Source organism: Equus caballus, chromosome 6 (genome assembly GCF_041296265.1).
Source record: "Equus caballus isolate H_3958 breed thoroughbred chromosome 6, TB-T2T, whole genome shotgun sequence".
Taxonomy (NCBI): domain Eukaryota; kingdom Metazoa; phylum Chordata; class Mammalia; order Perissodactyla; family Equidae; genus Equus; species Equus caballus.
Window position 1 is genome coordinate 15,313,407 of NC_091689.1, and position 16,757 is coordinate 15,330,163.

The 16,757-nt window shown below is 44.4% G+C and overlaps 1 protein-coding gene across 13 annotated transcripts in view; it reads right to left on the reverse strand.

Moving 5' to 3' along the window:
- The window catches only part of COL4A4 (collagen type IV alpha 4 chain), a 121,685-nt gene that overhangs the window by 6,096 nt on the left and 98,832 nt on the right, over positions 1–16,757 (reverse strand). For 10 of the 13 annotated variants that reach the window (XM_070269353.1, XM_070269349.1, XM_070269356.1 and 7 more), the window contains 7 exons: positions 16,135–16,263; positions 15,929–16,042; positions 14,580–14,735; positions 12,324–12,431; positions 8,382–8,507; positions 2,965–3,081; positions 1,092–1,280 (listed from right to left, as the gene is read on the reverse strand). In XM_070269353.1, coding sequence (XP_070125454.1) covers positions 1,092–1,280; positions 2,965–3,081; positions 8,382–8,507; positions 12,324–12,431; positions 14,580–14,735; positions 15,929–16,042; positions 16,135–16,263 — 939 coding nt within the window. Of the gene's footprint in view, positions 1–1,091; positions 1,281–2,964; positions 3,082–8,381; positions 8,508–12,310; positions 12,432–14,579; positions 14,736–15,928; positions 16,043–16,134; positions 16,264–16,757 lie in introns of all 13 variants that reach the window. The other 3 variants (XR_011439520.1, XR_011439519.1, XR_011439521.1) reach the window with 1 other exon arrangement.

A 16,757-nucleotide genomic window follows, 5' to 3' on the forward strand; every position in this document is an offset into this window, starting at 1 on the left:
TAAAGGAGCATGGAGCTCAAAGAACTCAAAGAAGTTCAGTGCGGAGAAGGTGGGGAGAGGATGTCTGTGTGTCTGTCTGTCTCAAGGGTGTGCAGAGAGAAATCAGACCAAAGGATGTGGGCTTTGTCAATCTTGATAAGAAGTTTACATTTTATTCCAAGAGCTCTACAGAGCTTTTCGATGTACACTCTGGCTAGACCAGGGCAGGAGAAACCAGACTAGTGGGATAGAGACTAGGCAGGAAAGAGACTGATGGCAGAAGGGAGAGGAGGAAAGAAGTCAATAGAGTTAAGATATGAAATGTTACTTCTTCCCTTCCCCCAGGCCCCTCTGATGGCGAAGGCCTTGGCTGAACCCAAAGGAGAAATGGAGAGGGATGTGTAAGTAGCCGCCATCCCTAGGCCTGCATCTTTGACCACCCCAGCTAATAGTGAGGCTCGTGGCCAGCGAGAGCAGTGACAAGACTCCCCTCACCATCACCTGTCCCTGTTGGCATATCCTTCCTGCACCCGCCACCCCAACCACCATTATCTTGGAAAAATAGTGTTTGCCATCACTCAGGTACTTAACCCCTTGGCTTGAAATCAGTCCCTGCAGCTTACAACTCTACTCTTGAAAACTGACAAGTCCCAAGGGATGACGCTCAAATTAAAGTCCTGGAATTTAGAAACAAATTGGAGTAGGGCGGGGAGTTGGTGCTGGCCAGTGCCACCCCCTACAATGGTCAGGGTGCTGTCGCTGCACCATTTCACTCAGAAACTCAGGAACTGACCACATCCTGATTCAATAAGTTACATTTGGAAGTAAAAATTGCATTTTATGTCAGAGTTACATTTACCTTACTGAGGAGGAATCACTTTTTTAAAATTAGTAAGTAGCCAGATAATAATAATGGCCACCAGAATGAGCTTCTTCGGCACCTCATGGGATCAGAGCTTTAATAGAATTTGTTGAAAATTGGCACGTTAGTTTAAAAAGAAAAAATTCCATAGAAGATGAGTGATCATTGAAGATGCTGACGAATCTATAAAATTTACCTTGAAGTTTTACTCTTAAGTCTGGACATGGGTGACCAGGTGCTATATACATACCGAGGTCTTGATTGTGAGCTTTCTCCTGCCCTTCCAGGTATAACAGACTATAGCCCGTCCAGAGCTTGGGCATGCCCACGGGGCAGGTGGGCTCTCCATCTGTCTGACTGTGGAGAACCAGGAGGAAGCCACTGAGGTATCCAGGGCCAAGCCCTTTGGGCCCAGGATCCCCAGTGGGCCCAGGAGGGCCTGGAGGAATAAGAAAAAACAATGAAGGCAGTTTAGGGGGTTCAGGTTAACAAACATTTCTGAGCACCTCTATTCTGGTGCTGTGCATGCCTCGGCCACTCCCAGGCATGCCCCCTCATATAACTGTAATATCTACAGAGAACTCATTCAGCAAGGATTTGTTCTGAGCAACCTCGAGTGCTTGGGCTACATTAGCATAAAAACAGACAATAATCCCATCCTTCCCAGAGCTGACATTCTACTTGAAGAGAAATGACAATCAATAAGCATAATAAAAAGGTAAATTATGAAATACGTTGGAAAGTGACGAATACTGAGAAGAAAAGACCTAGAAGAGAATAATGGCACTCTCCATGTGTGATCTCCCAGCCTTCTCAGACTGGACCAGGCCCGCTCGTATGAAAAGTGATTCTCAAAGTCCGTCCTTCTTACCCCTCCTAGATGTTTCTTACGGTCCCGCCCATTAACAGTTCTATTCTAAGAAGGACAAGGACTTGAGGTCCACATGTACAACTTGGATCTCTTCTTTTATGAAGGAGGATGGTGGAAGGAAGGCCTGGTTCTAGAGTTCTTGTTGGAAGGCCTGGTTCTAGAATTCTTGTTGGTAGATGGGAAATGAGCAGTTTGACAGCAGCGAGCAGAGTCTGTCTCTTTGGCATCTCTAAGGGGCTGGCTTATTGAAGAAGGCCAATGGCTATTTCTAATTGCCAAGAGCGAATAGTGAAGTTTGACTTTGAAACCAAAAGTTGTTTTTTTTTTTAACTTGTTTCTGGAAGACTCGCAGTCTCTCCCCATCTACACTGTAAACCAGAGGTTAGGAAGTGGTAGCGTGTGGACTGAATCAGGCCTGCTCATCCATTTCGTGTGACCTGTCAAGATCTCACAGGTTGAGGTTTTGGATTTGAAAAGCAGAGTGTAGGGAACGTGGGCCCGCATTTCTACAGGGCAACAGTTGGCTTTAGCTGGGCTGCAGCTTTCAGACTGCACGGTCCATTTTGCCCTAGGCCCCACCCAGCCCTCTTGGCTCTTTCTCATGACTAACCTGGTATTGCCAGATACTCTCCAAAAATGAGACTGTCTCTTGGAGTCTTTGGGATTCTGTGGCCTAACAGGTTGCCTGGTGCATTAGATTTCAAATCTCTATTCTGAAGAGTCATCTCTCCCCTCACCTAGTGCCCATGCCCACATTATTTTCTTCAGAAATAGCCTTTATTCTATATAAATTTATCCATGGCTCTACAATAAGATGGAGTGAATTCAGAGTACCAGAGGCCAAGCAATTCAGCCAATTGCAGAGGGTGAGACCACCCCCCACCCCCCACTCCCCGTCCCCAGGATCTTCAGCATAGCCTGTCAACGGTGATCACACAACAAATGACGGGCTGACCTTGGAAAAGTGAACAGCTGAAATGGCTGAGCCTTTTATGATCATGTATGGTGGTTTGGGCAAATACTAAACTGGAGACAGGGTCTTGACTTGTTTTTATGATAGGCGAGAATCAACTGGAACGTGGTGGATACACTCTGTTCTGTTCTTGTTGCTTCTGTCTCCTTAATACCTGATGAGTTGGTATCTAAGACTATTAATAGGATCAGTTTGGAAAGCTGCTTGAGAGGCCACAGATCTTATATACAGTTCTCACATCTACTGTGTCAGGGAAAAGAAGAGAAACAAACTCCTTACCTGGTGCTCCAGGGCAGCCAGCTTCTCCCATGTCACCTTTGTGTCCTGGAGGCCCGGGAGACCCAGGGATGCCATCCTTGCCCCTCCTGCCATCCAGCCCAGGCTCTCCTTTGCACCCTGCACAAAATTGCATGATGGCAGTGGTGAAAACAATATGACACCCGCTAGCATTTACTGCAGGTACACCATGTGCCAGCCCTGGGCGTCCCATTTTCACTTGACTGTATTAGCTCATTTCATCCTCCCAGGTACGTGAACTTGGGACTAGACTATCTCCACTTGGCAATGGGGTCACTGAGGCTCTGAGAGGTCAAGTACCTTGCTTAATTAAGGTCAATGAGCCAGTAACAGGCAGAGCCAGGATTTGAAGCCAAACCAGGGAGGTGTTGAGAAAGAGGTTTTTACACGTCCTTCATATTCTTGTATATTTGAGGGTTTTTTACATTGAACATGTATAGCTTTTATAATTAAATATTTTCCTTAATAATAATTTTTTAGAAGCCTGAATAGAAGAATGAATGAAATTTAATAGGATTCAGCTCGGGGTCAAGTTAAATTTAGAGCAAGCTAAGGGCAGTGATTTTTAAAAACAACTTTTTAAGTCTTTACAAGGTGTGAGGTACCACACTAATCCCTCTATATGGATTACCCAATCCCGTCTTCCCAGGACCCATATGTGTAGGTGCTCTCCTATGCCAGGCTACACTAGGGAGACCGAGGCTCAGAAAGGTCACAGCGCCGATCACTTGTGGAGAGGAGCCAGGCCCAGGCAGGCTGTGTGCAGACTGCCATCACTCTCCAGCCCCTGCCTGGTGACAGCTGCAGGGCTCAGGTGCCCTCCTTGGAGGACATAAGCTGGGGGACTTGGCAGCAGACGCACTGATTCTTGAAGTGTTGGGTTCTTTAAGTGCTGGGTTGCTTTGGGCCAAGACATCAATTCATTAGCCACAATCTCCTTTGGTCAGAGTAACTGATATGGTCCTTGTCTATGAGGGGTTTTATTGCCATTAGCCCTAATTCCCGAATTACTAGCCCTCTCAAGTTTTCCAGTCTCCACCTATTATTCTTTCTCCCTCTCTCCCTTCCTGTCTCTCTCTGTCTCTGTTTTCTCTCTCTCTCTGCCACAAATTAGCCTAAAACTGACCGTTAAGTCCAAGAGGGCTCACTTGAGAAGCTTTCACTCTTTTTCATTCTTGGATTTGTTCTTCAAGGGAATGGGGAGCCACTTGAGGGTTCAGAGCAGGGGCTTGCTGTTCTCAGGTGACAGGTGGACATCTCTCTGGACTTCTCTCTCACACAGGCCCCCTCTTACAGCCAGCTGAAAGGCATGCCCCACGAAACCTCACTGCTTTTAAATTTTTGTTCTAATATCACCTGCCCAAGAGTGTCCCCACAACCAGCTAGTCCTCCCCTCCACATCCTTCATCGGTCCAACTACGTTCAGTGTAGTCCTTGCAGGCGTTCCTGGCTTTGGGGATGCTGTCGTCTCGCTTTCTCACCCCAATTAGAAACGAATTCTCTTGGAATGTCGTGCAGTGCCTGGACTGCCTTCTCTACATGGTTCTCATTCCGTAAGTGAGAAAGGAAACCTCTCCTTCTCCCCATCTGCATGAGAGACATCCTCTCCTTTCTAGTAACTGGGCAGAAACCTCCTCTTCCTGGATGGCGCTGCTGTATGCGAATTGGCGCATCTCTTTCCTCCAGCTTCAAAGAGAATACCCGTTATTTGGGAAGGAACATAAGGACCCAACTGTGAGCTCAGAGCATTCTTTTATCTCACCCACCCGACAAGATGATTCCAATATGTGGCCACTGTGCTGTTCTAGAAAGGGCTGCCCAAGTGCTGACAAGCCAGTGAATGGACTTATCATTCAAAAGGCAGTAGGCTTCCTCCTGAAGTGTCAACATGTGGCGAGTTCACTGTCAATCTGGGAAAAGAGATCCCTTGTCAGATGTTCTAATATAGGCTTTGCTCCCTTTAGGGGAAGACAGAGAAATTGCCAGGTGGATGATTTTTCTGAGAGACAGGAAGGAAGGCTTTTGTTAGCCTACGTTGGTATGCCCAGAGCTTTCCACTACGAGGACTTGTTCTCTACTTGGAACTTGTTTGATAGAACGGAACTGCATCTCAGAGCCCTCCAATGTTCCATGGATGACTTCCTGGGAGAGGGTCACGTGTTGACTTGAAGATAAACACATGCTCACAGGATATGGGTACTTCCATTAGGAAGTAACAGTTCAAACCAAAATGGAGACCACCTTTGTGTTCCTCACAGGAAGCCAGCCTCTGAGGCCCACCCGGGAAGGGGAAGTGGTCTCCCACATTGTGGGAGTAGAAAAGAGTTAGACCTTCCATGGTGGAGGACTCTTAACAGACGCAAGTTATACTTAGTAGTGGCCGTTACCCACCCAGACTGGGCAGGAAAGAGCCAGAAGTTTGTTTTTTTCTATGTAGATCTCAGCCGCAGCACTTGGTTACAAAATCAGCTTAGCAATGAAAGAGGTTTTGAAGGGAAAACAGGAAGAAACCAACAATGGCATTTTAAGTGGAGGTGGTACTTCCTAGTGGCAGCTGATCATTCACAACCGACCTCGGGGGTGGCATATACAGTCCCTCACATCCTGCCAGAAGAACTGCCTTCAGAAAAGGACACATGGCAAGCAACAGGCCCTGCAGATGACTCAAGTCAGCCAGGGCTGGGCCACTGCAGAGCCTTAAAATAGACTCCTCATTGTTTAGTAACGGGAAAGAATGGCCAGTGCATCCAGGGTGGCCAGCAGGAACAGACATGGAGAGGGAACCAAGGAATATATTGCTGACAAAGAGGAGTGCTTTATAACAATGGCTGGGAGCCCACATCAGAGAAGAGGGGGCCCAGAAGAAAGCAGCAACTTAGGATAGGTCTTCAGGGAAGCTGGGCCACGGAGCAGGACAGCCCACGCCGGGAGACCATGGGGAAGAATGGGTCAAGCTTTGCAGGAAGGGCTGTGCACTTTTTTTTTTAATGTAACAGTCACATTGCTTGGCACAAGGGTGGCCTCAGGGTGTCCCTAGTGCCAGCAGGCAGGGTCCGTGACATCAATAAGGAGAAGGCACAGGAAGCCACAGACGATCCTCCTCTGGCCACCTGCGGCTGGATGAGCCCATCCGACCCCAAGTCAGGAGGAATTAGAGATGGCAGGCAGTCACGCCTGGGCCCACATAGACTGTTGGCTTCTTTCAGAAGCTGAAAATCTATGGAGAAAGAATCTCGTATGTGCCCAAGATAACTATTAAGTTAAACTGTACAAAATTTGCCCATTTGATTTTTTTTCTCCTCCATTCCTTTCTTTAGTTATTTTCCAAAGCCACCACAATGGGAGAATCCAACCATCCTCTGGTCTCAGTTTTGATGTTGGGATGAAGCAGTGGGTCTCAACCTTGGCTGCATGCTACAGTTGTCTGGGCAGCTTTGCGAAAACACTGATGCTCAGGCTCGCCTCCCTCTGCCGTCTCCTGGTCTGGAATGAGGCCCGGGCATCAGGATTTCTTCAAGGTCCACCAGATGACTTTAACCTACAGCTGAAATTGAGTCACTGGGGAAGGTGTCACTCTTAGCCGACTCTTTTAGGGATGGCATTCATATAATATAGTTAGGGTTTCTCAAACTTGAACATATATACAAATATTCTGGGAATCTTGTTAAAACGCAGATTCTAATTCGGTAGGTCAGAGGCGTGGCCTGAGTTGCTACTGGTTGTCAGACCACACGTTGGGTAGCCAGGCTGTAGCTCACTCTTAGTTACCAGGTCATTGGCCAACCCGCCCCTTCTGTGCTCCTGCTCTCTGCCTGTTGGACAGTTCTGGACCCTCAAACGCAATCTTTCCTTGAAGCTTCTGCTCAAATGCCAGCTCTTGCTGGGGTCTCAGCAGTCCTGTAATCCTCCACACTGGAATTCACCTCTCCCCGTCCCATTCTCCAGATGCCTTTTGCCTGAATTCCTTTAAAACACAAATTATAATCTCCCATTATTTAGAGTGATTTATGTTCTGCCGGCTATTTCTACTATGAGGTTGTGAGACCCTGGAGCGGGGGAAAACACGTCTTACTCACATTTGTATTGACCACAACACCTAGTACTCTACTTTACAAAGAGTAGGGGGCACCTGGAAGTGTTTACTGAGTTGAATTTGCAGAACTCCATGTTAGGCCACATCTTTCACTGGAAAGTTATTTTTCCAAAGGTGGGGGGACCCGGCCCTCAATATTGCAAATATATACACAACAAGGGAGCTTAGTTTTAAAATAAGGCTGAGCGACAAGTTATACTGACTGACTGAGAGATTTATCCATGCAATGAGTGCCAAAGAAAAGAGAAGTTAAGTAACTACTCTCAATTTCCAGTGTTTGTGAACTGTTAAAGGAAGTTGCTCCAGTCAACACCCAATTAACTTAGTGCACAAACACAGATGCAGTGCAGCAAATGCAAACAACAAAAACCCATACTCATGTGAGGAAGCCTCCAGAGCTGTTCTGGACACTACCCAAGAACTACCCAGACTCCAACGCAGAGGGGCATCTCTTGGGCCCTTAGCTACTTGGGTTTGGGGAAACACAAGAAAAACAGGTGATGCAAAATTCAATTCTATTTCCTATTCCTTTGGCCCTGAACCAAAAAGAGCCAAATCCACAGCTTGGTAGTGGGAAAAATGGAAAAAGGAATGGGCTCATGCCTCTTAGGATAATTTACACACAGGTTACCTAGAATCATGGGCACTGCCAATGAGTCTGAAGAGATCGGTGACCTCTAGATGACCAGCCCCGGACTCCTCTCTGTAAATTACCCAATGTAGTGGAGATATGTGAAGAGAAAATAAACCATATGGAGGACACGTTTTAAAGGAATGGTTTGGTTTAAATGCTTAAATAAGGATCCTGCCACCTTGACAACAACTGAGCAGTGCTCACATCAATTAAATGAACATGGCCATCATTTAGAGCAACCTTCCGCCTTTTCCCTCTTCCCCCTCCACGTGATAAACCTCCTTCTCCCTTCTTCTTGGCTGTTTCTGCTCCACTGAGCCCCAACTCAATTGTTTCTAATTCAAAACCAAGTCAACAGCTATTAGTGACGATTAATAGAGCATCTACCCCATTGTGCTAAGAGGTTTCAAAACCTCATATCCAAAAGCTGCCTGGGTATAAAAGATTTAAGTAGGAATTCAACATAAAAATAGAAGGGATGTGTCAATTCAGTTAGTACATGATTAAGCCTTCGGAAAAATGTAGAGAAAATGTATAAGGGGAAGGAGATTCTCATTGCTTCATCCTCACAGTTTTTTAGGCTCCATACAAAAAGTTATGTAGCAAAACACCTAGATTTTCAATGAAGCGATATATGATGCAAATAAAGAACCATCAGCTTGAGGCTCATACCTGGTCCTGGGGGGCCCCTCATTCCAGGGGGCCCCATCTCTCCTTCTGGGCCTCTTGGGCCTGGTACCCCAGGAAGCCCCGGGATTCGGGGGCAGGAATCCACATCTGCAGGTGGCCCAGGTTCACCTGAAATTGGAATCACCGCTTGTGTGATGGATTCAAACGCTCCCGAACAAACTCTTGCATTCTCAAGTTAGACAGGCTTCCAACACTACACTGAAATGTCATCCAGAATGTTCAACAACCCAATATAAGCTCCATGAAGGCAGGACTTGTTCACTGCAGGGTGCGTGAAAAACTTCCAAGTATTTTGTTGAATAAATGAATGGATGAATGAATGAGTGAGTGAATGGGATCTCAGAGGAGGCAAAAGAAGTAAGCCATAGTGAAGGTTGGTTGAGGTAGAAATAATTTGATGACCTTCACAGGATTTCCCATCTTTGGGCCACTTTTTACTGGGGTGCCAGCCACAGGTGGCACTGGGAGAGGTGCCATTGGGTTGCTAACACTCAGCTTAAGGTCCCTCTAATTCATGACTCCACATTGCAGTTCCCATAGTGTCCATTGCTCAACTAGATAGAATTTCAGGATCGCTAGGGGTGCTAAAGCAATGACTTTTAACACTGAGCGCACCTTAGAATTATCCAGGGGAATTATAAAAATATACTGACGCCTGGGTCTAGCCCCAGAAATATTGGTTTAATTGGAATAGGACATGGCCTGTGCAGTGCCCTTAACCCAGCTGGGGAGCTTTTGAAAAGCACTGATGCCAGATGGGGCTCTAGACTTATTAAATAGGAATTTCTGAGGGTGGGACCCAGGCATCAGTAATTTTTTAAAACTCTCCAGATGATTCCAGTGTGAGCCAGGGCTGAGAAGCACCGCTGTAAAGCTGTAGCACATCAGAATCATCTGGCCAGCTTGTTAGAGCCCACGGTTTCTGGAGTCAGCATGTCTGGGCTGGGGCCCAACATTTGCACATTGAACATGTTCCCAGGTGAGGCTGATGGTGCTGATCTGGGGATCCCACGTGGAGAGCCACTGCTCTCAAAGTTCGGAATTTTTTCCTCTTGGTTACTTTCACAACTTTAAGACATTTTTTTCTGAAGCTTCATTCACTCACCCTGCAAACATTCCACAAGGGAAAAGAAAGAATCATAACGCTAACCAATAATGATAACAGCTAGCACTCACTGAATGCCTTATCATTTATCAGGTCCTAATTGCTTTATGATTAAACGCTCCCAACAAGCTTGTGTGTATGGGCTGCTGTCATTAGAATGTGATGGGTAAGAAAACTCAGGCTCGGGTAAATAAGTGACATATCTGAAGGCACACAGCTAACACATGGCAGAGTCTAGATTAAAAATCCAAGATGTCCTGGCTCCAAACCTGTGCTCCTAACCACCACACCCTACTGCCTTAAGAACCCTTAACCTCTGCATCGTGAATTCTAAGAAATGCAACATACTTTAAAATGTAAGATTTATTGGTTGTGGTTTTCTTAAAATTCATACAAATGTGCAACATAATTTTAAGAACAGCAATGATAAAGAAGCAAGAAAATCCTAGGAAATGTGGCCATAACAACGACATAGTCTCCATCGTAGTTCATGTCCCTGTGCAAAACGGACTTTAACCTCTTGTAAAATATTGTATGAAACCACAAGCAGCACTGATTTGGATGTATTTTCACAGTACATACGGTTTCATGTAAAACTTGGCTTTCCCACTCTGGGTGACTTGAGAGAGATGCATGTGAATATTTCCTGTTTTCCCTGAATAATCGGGTGAATTCTGGTGGTAATTCACCCATGGTGGTGGATGAAGGAAGCAGGTAAGGAAAAGAGGGGTGGGCATTTGGCTGATGTTTCATATTTAAGATTCTGATGTTATCTTCAAATGAGTTTATATATACAGTCACTGATTTTTGACTTGTAAAGCCTATGAATGGTGGAAATCAGTGTCTAATGGTTGGAAAATATCCGAGATATACGAGAAACACTAAAAGGATTGAAGTGAAAATTCATTAAATATACCACTTTAATTTTTAAATATAAACATTTGAAATAGCAGGATTTTTAAAAATTCTGTTTTTGCTTTTCTTGACTTTTTAATAAACCAGAAGCTGAAACAAAGGGGCCAAGGAGACTCTTCTAAGGGCATTAAAAATAATATATGGCGTCTGTATTTAGGGCAACTTTCATTAGGGTTAATAACAGATGCCTGGAAAGAATAAATGCATGCATTCACAATTTTTCTTTTCTTCTTTTGAGAAACTCTTGTTATGCTCTTTGAAAATGCCAGACACAAAATAATACGTTGCTTTTGCCTCGTGGAGGATTAAGTGAACACTTAGTTGGAAAGAATAACGGTATTTTCATTTTAACACACAAAGAAATTTGCTCCTTGAAAATGGACTTCGGGTGGGACAGGAAAAGCTTGTCACTGCCCCTTACTGGGTATTGAAGACCCATCTTTTCATGTTGTCGATACTGTTTATTTTACTGATGTTCCCTGTATTTATATTGTAGAATTTACAAAAGAAACTTACACTGGTATGTACTATCGCATTTGAGAGAGAAAGTACTCATATTCTGAGCCTGAGTTGAAATTACATAAACCGAGGATCTACACAGCCTTGACAACCTATAATGAGGCTTGGCATTGGGACACTAATATGGGGTTACTATATCTGTAACGAGGAAGCGAAAGCATGAAAACCCAATATAATCACAGCATCCCATCTATAAAAATGTAACAAAGTTTAACTCGCAAATACAGGGAGAAAGCCAAGAACAGAAATGACTGGGAACCAGATTTAGAGGAAATTATGAGTTTTATAGTAACGCTTACCTCTGGAACCTGGAGACACCCAAAGTCGAAAAACGAGGCCACACAACAATTTTCATAGGGTGGAAAGAGATTTGAAATTTGTGAATTAGGACAAAAGTGAAAGAGATTGCCGGAGAACATAAATAATAATTTGAGGACAGCATCTATGACAAGCAGAATGAAGGCATCTTATTGAATAAAAGTCCACATCAGTGTTACTGACAACAATGGCTATGATTTAGGAATGGAGTTTTCATATCTAGAAAGACCTGAAATGAAACTCTCTTGCACAATATAAAATTCAAGTTGATTCCGCACGGCGAATATGTCCTAATTTAACATATAGAGAAATTCTGCCCATTTGAAGGCTTCTGAAAATTCCATATTAATTTGCCAAGTGTTATAGGTTATGCACAGAAAGGAAAGATAAGATGAATCTTTGTCCTGTTGGACTAGGATCCATTCTAAAGTTTACTCTTTGAACTAGGGAGTGCTAATTTAGGAGACTGACAAATATTCTGAACTGACACCACATTACCATGATATTGATTTAGGATCCTGAAAGATATCACTTCTGCCAATCTCAAATGCACACGTCTGTTTGCCCTCCCAATTCTTCCCTGGCTTACTTTGACCCTCTGATGAAAATGTGTTGTCCATAGACCTTAAATTGAGCCTTTCATCTTGATAGGAACGAATGGACTTTACAGAAAAAGTTAAATAAAACATCTAGAAAAATCAATGGGAATTCAGGGACAGGAACTGAATACACAGTCCTCACACACAATAATCAAATCAGTCTTTGCCTCTTGTTTGAGGAAACACAGATTTATTTACCTTAGAAATATTATATGTAAAATCAACTCCTAGATTTTCAAACTTACTCATTCTTAGAATATTAGTTTACCAAACCTGAGACTTTGTGGTGCGGCCTGAAGTAAATATAATCTTTATCAGAAATGTAATCTGTCTCATCTTTACATCTTCATAAGAATTTGCTGGTAATTTCAGAGTCATTGCTTCCTGAAAGATCATCTCACTGTAAATGTTTAAACTCAGCACCGTGGGTAGGCTGCTGGGTGAGATGATTAAGCGTCAGAAGCTTACCCGGAGGGCCAGAGGGCCCCTGTCTCCCTGGAGGTCCCAGCAAACCCTTCTCTCCAGGTGGCCCAGGAAGTCCAGGTGGCCCCGGCGGCCCCGGGAATCCCATGGGTCCTACAAGGAAACAGATAAAAACGAGGGCACTGGAACGAAGCAATATAATGACAATGGCAGTTTGATAGACTGACTTCAGAGATTCACGCCAAGAAAATGCAGAGCAAAGTCAGCCTTAGAGTCCAGATGGGTCTCCCACTTTTTTCTGTGAGGCTGAGAAGAGTTGCCTCTGTCTGAAGGAAACACAATAATCTGTCAAAGGGACTAAGGAAAATGGTTCCATGATCAAGACAAAACTAAATTAGAACGAAAAGCCCTGGAATGCTGAACTTTCCGTGGAGATGCTCAAAAGACTGGAACTGAAGGGACAAAAAGGAAAGAGGCCTTGCTGTCTGAGGGCGACGTGCTCTGGCCCTGAGTTCCCCCCACTCTCTTCCTCACTCTGTTTCAGCCACACCAGCCACTCAGTGCCTCGCATATGCTGTTCCTTCTTTTCCTCCTGGTCCATGAAGTCCTCCTCATTCTGTAGAGTGCAGATGGAGCCTCACTTCCTCTGGGAAGCCCTCCCTTGAACCCCACCCCAAGTCCCATGGCTTTTTGATGAGCTCTCATAGAAGTGTGTCCCTTTGCTCAGGGTACTCATCTCAGTTGACAGCAGTGGATCCTTTGGTGAGAATGTCTGTCTTCCCCCAGGAAACTGTGTGCTTAATAAGAGGGGAATCTGTTTAAATATGTTCTCTGCTATATTCCTGTAGGTGCCTAATAAATGCTTATGGAATAGATAAAATTTTTCCCACTGTGTAAGTCTAAAAAGGTAAACTGAGGAAGCCCCTCATCTTTTTCAGTTGGGCAGTCTTTGGCCCGTATGCCCATTGCAATGGGAGTTAAGAAGGATGGTTGGTGGTTCCACCAATATTTCTCTTTATATATCATTTGTAGGTCACTGTTACTTATATGCCATGCTATTTTCCCAATCCTGAAGTTTATTTCCAGGTCGAAGTTCATTCTCTAGAGTAACAACTGAGGGGGAAGGTCTTATTTGAGAGAGGGACAAGATTGTATAGCCAGTCCCCTCCTCCTTCCTCTTGGTGTCCAGTTCTGAGGTTCAATAACTGGAAGTCCGTATACCTTCAGATACAAGCCACATTTTCTGAAAATTGATTTTATTGCTAATAAAGGTGAAGAGGGTTGCTGTGTACTATTGTAAAGGTTGTGCACTGCACAATTCCAGAGATGCCATTTGCATTGTAGTCATGGAAGCCTCACTGTGATTTTGATCTCCCCTCTTCCCTAATGTTTTGCCTTCTTTCATATTTGGTTCAGAAGTCAGGCAGAGTTCTAGTTATTGGACTCCTGCAAACGTCAACATTCACTTCTGTGGTATACAGCTTCCTTAGTTATAACATAAGGGAGTTAAAATGGAGAATCATTATTGGACCCTTTTCAACATAAAGGTCTATGGACCTAATAATTCTCTGAAATCCTGGTGACCAAAAACTAAAGTCCCTAAATATGTGCAGTTAGGTAAAAATGAATTAAAATAAATATTTTAGCCTTAAATAGTGGGGAAATTCAGTCATGGGGACTCTGTCATGAATATAAAAGAGCAAAGTCAACAGTCTAAAATTGAGCTGTCCAATAAAGAAGCCACTGACCACTTGTGGCTATTGAACACTTGAAATTGACAAGTCCAAAGTGCGTCGTGCTTTAAGTGTAAAATGCGCACGGATTTGAAAGGTGGAAAGGAGGACTATCTTATTTGAGGGAAGATCTAGGTTTGTACAACCAGCCATGATCATCCCATTGATGATCTGTATTAATTATATGTTAAAATAATAACATCTGAATATATTATGTTAAATGAAATAAAGTGTGAAAGTTAATTTCACTCATTTCTTTTTACTTTTTAAAATGTGGCTACTACATCTTTTAATTACATGTGTCGCTTGCATTGTATTTCTCTTGTTCAGTCCTGGTCTAGAAGATTAACAAGTATGTTATTTGGGGATAATAATGAATTTGTGTTTCTTCTTTGCACTTGTCCATCATTTACCCAAACTTTAGGACTCTGGGAAAGTCAGGACATTTTGGAAATGTAGTCACTGTTTCCATGGGAAATAGGAATTAACTCATGGTGGTGCAGTACCCCAGACCCTTACAGGCAAAATAAGGAAAATCTTCATGTTAAGGAACAACTTGCATCCATACCTTTCTGGCCGTCTTTTCCATCACACCCTGGGAAGCCTTTGTGTCCTGGAGGGCCTGGGGGGCCTGGGGGACCTGGTGGCCCTGGAAGACCACGGTCACCTGGTTCCCCTCTCAGAAGGTCGACACTCCCAGGGGGGCCGGGAGGCCCAGGTGTTCCTGACCATAAGGAGGAGGCAAAAAGATTCCTTCAGTCAAAGATAAATGTATGTGCTGGCTCCCCAAGAGCTTCTTAAGGAAGGTAATTGAATGATTTGTAAGCGAGAGATGGAGCAAATTAGAAGAATAAGAAAGTCAATAGGATCGGAAATGAAAGCGAGGATATCTCATGCAGCCCAAGTTGAGATATGGTGTAAATAGTCTGTTAATAACTATTAGATGAAATGAGCACAAGCAAAGGCTTCTTCCCCTCAGAATCATCCCTTTTGGAAGAATCAGTTTACGAGTTTTCTTTGCACTGCCATCCCACTGCTTCAATACAGTGGATGGATGGGTGGATGGATGGATGGACGGATGGACAGATAGATAATAGGCTTTGAGAAAATCTGGCTGATAGGAAAGGAATGTTCACTCAATGAAATTTATAGTCCTATTTGAAAACAAGTGTGTACACATAGGAATTGAGCCTAAATTCTGTTCCAAATTAGTTTCTATAACACATTTGTAGGCACTTTCATTGTTCTCAGTGTAAAATAGAATTATATAATATTTTATCCCACCCTTACTAAAATTCTAAAGATGTAAAGGCATTGGGCTCGTGTCTCTCTAGAGGAGTTCTATGAATTAGTAGGAATGTGGTTAATTTACAGAACACTGTACTGAGCCACGCTCTTTTTCCAACTCCCCAGCCAGCTCTAGTCCAACCCTACTTTGTGAAACACCGCCTTGCTAGAGTTTGTCCCTGCGAAGTGATGAGAGGAATGAAATGTACTGTTGGCAGCACATGAAGAGACTCTGTTTCCGTGCATATGCCAGACCTAGGTCCTGTCACTCTGGGCCAGGGGCAGTGGTTTATGTGGTAGGTGTAAGAGACCAACAAATAGGATGCGATTCCTCCAGCTAGCCACTTCTGAACCCTCATGGTCAGCCTCAAGCTGGCGATGGGAAAGGCTTGCTTGCAGTCACAGTTGGTACCCATAGAGAGTCGGTCTGATAGAGTTGAAATAGAAGAGTGAGGGGCCTAAGCTCTGGTCCTTACAGCCCATCACTGCCCACATTCCCACCTTTTCCATCTGCCAAATTGATGGGGCTGCTAAGCTGCTTCTACTCTGCCGTTCCCTGCTCCTACATCCCTAGGGAGCGGCAGCATCTAAGGAAAGGAGCATCAGCGTTCTGCCATGATTGTCTCATACCTCTCAGACCATCGGGGCCAGGAGGTCCCTGATCTCCAGGTGGACCCGAGTCAGGAATGTCACCCGTAGGAGCTCTTCCTGTGGCACCTGCAGGGCCAGGTGGTCCAGGTCTCCCTGAGGAGGGACATGTCCAGATGTTAGTCTCATTACATTTGGAAGGTTTTGATTTCGTTATTGAGAGAGGGGGAAAGCATGCTGCTTCTTACCTGGGGGCCCTGGAGGACCTTTTTCTCCAAAAAGCCCTGGAGGAGAAATTCCTGGGCTCCCGGGGTCTCCCGTCTCCCCTTTCAGCCCAGGTATTCCCACTGGGCCGCGTGGACCCACTTCATGCAAACCTTAATGAGGAAACCAGCGTTAGCACGCGTCTTCTCCCTGTTTGTCCCTGTTGTGGTGCCTGGAAAGGAACTGCTTCCAAATTTGGCTGTGACAGGGAGGTGGTTGGTTCTGTAGAGACCAACCACTGGGTGCAACGGAGATCTAAATGGCTGCAGTGGCCATTTACTCTCTTACGACCCATCACACTGGTCCACCATAGGCTTGATTTACTTTATGGTTAATTCCCAGATTTAAAAAAAAAAAAAACCACAGCTTAGTGACAACACCAACCCTCCAGCCCCAAATGAGATCCAACTATAAGTAATTATGAATAAACTGGTTTGAAATTGAAGGTGGAAACTGGCATGTAAATAGAACTATTGCGGAGTTTCTCATTGAAAGGGAGAATATCCTTGGCTTCTTAGAGGGGGCACACATTTTATCAACTATTTGGAAGAGCCACTAAATGAATCCTAAGTGACCGAAATTACGTCTTGAACTTCCAAACTGTATG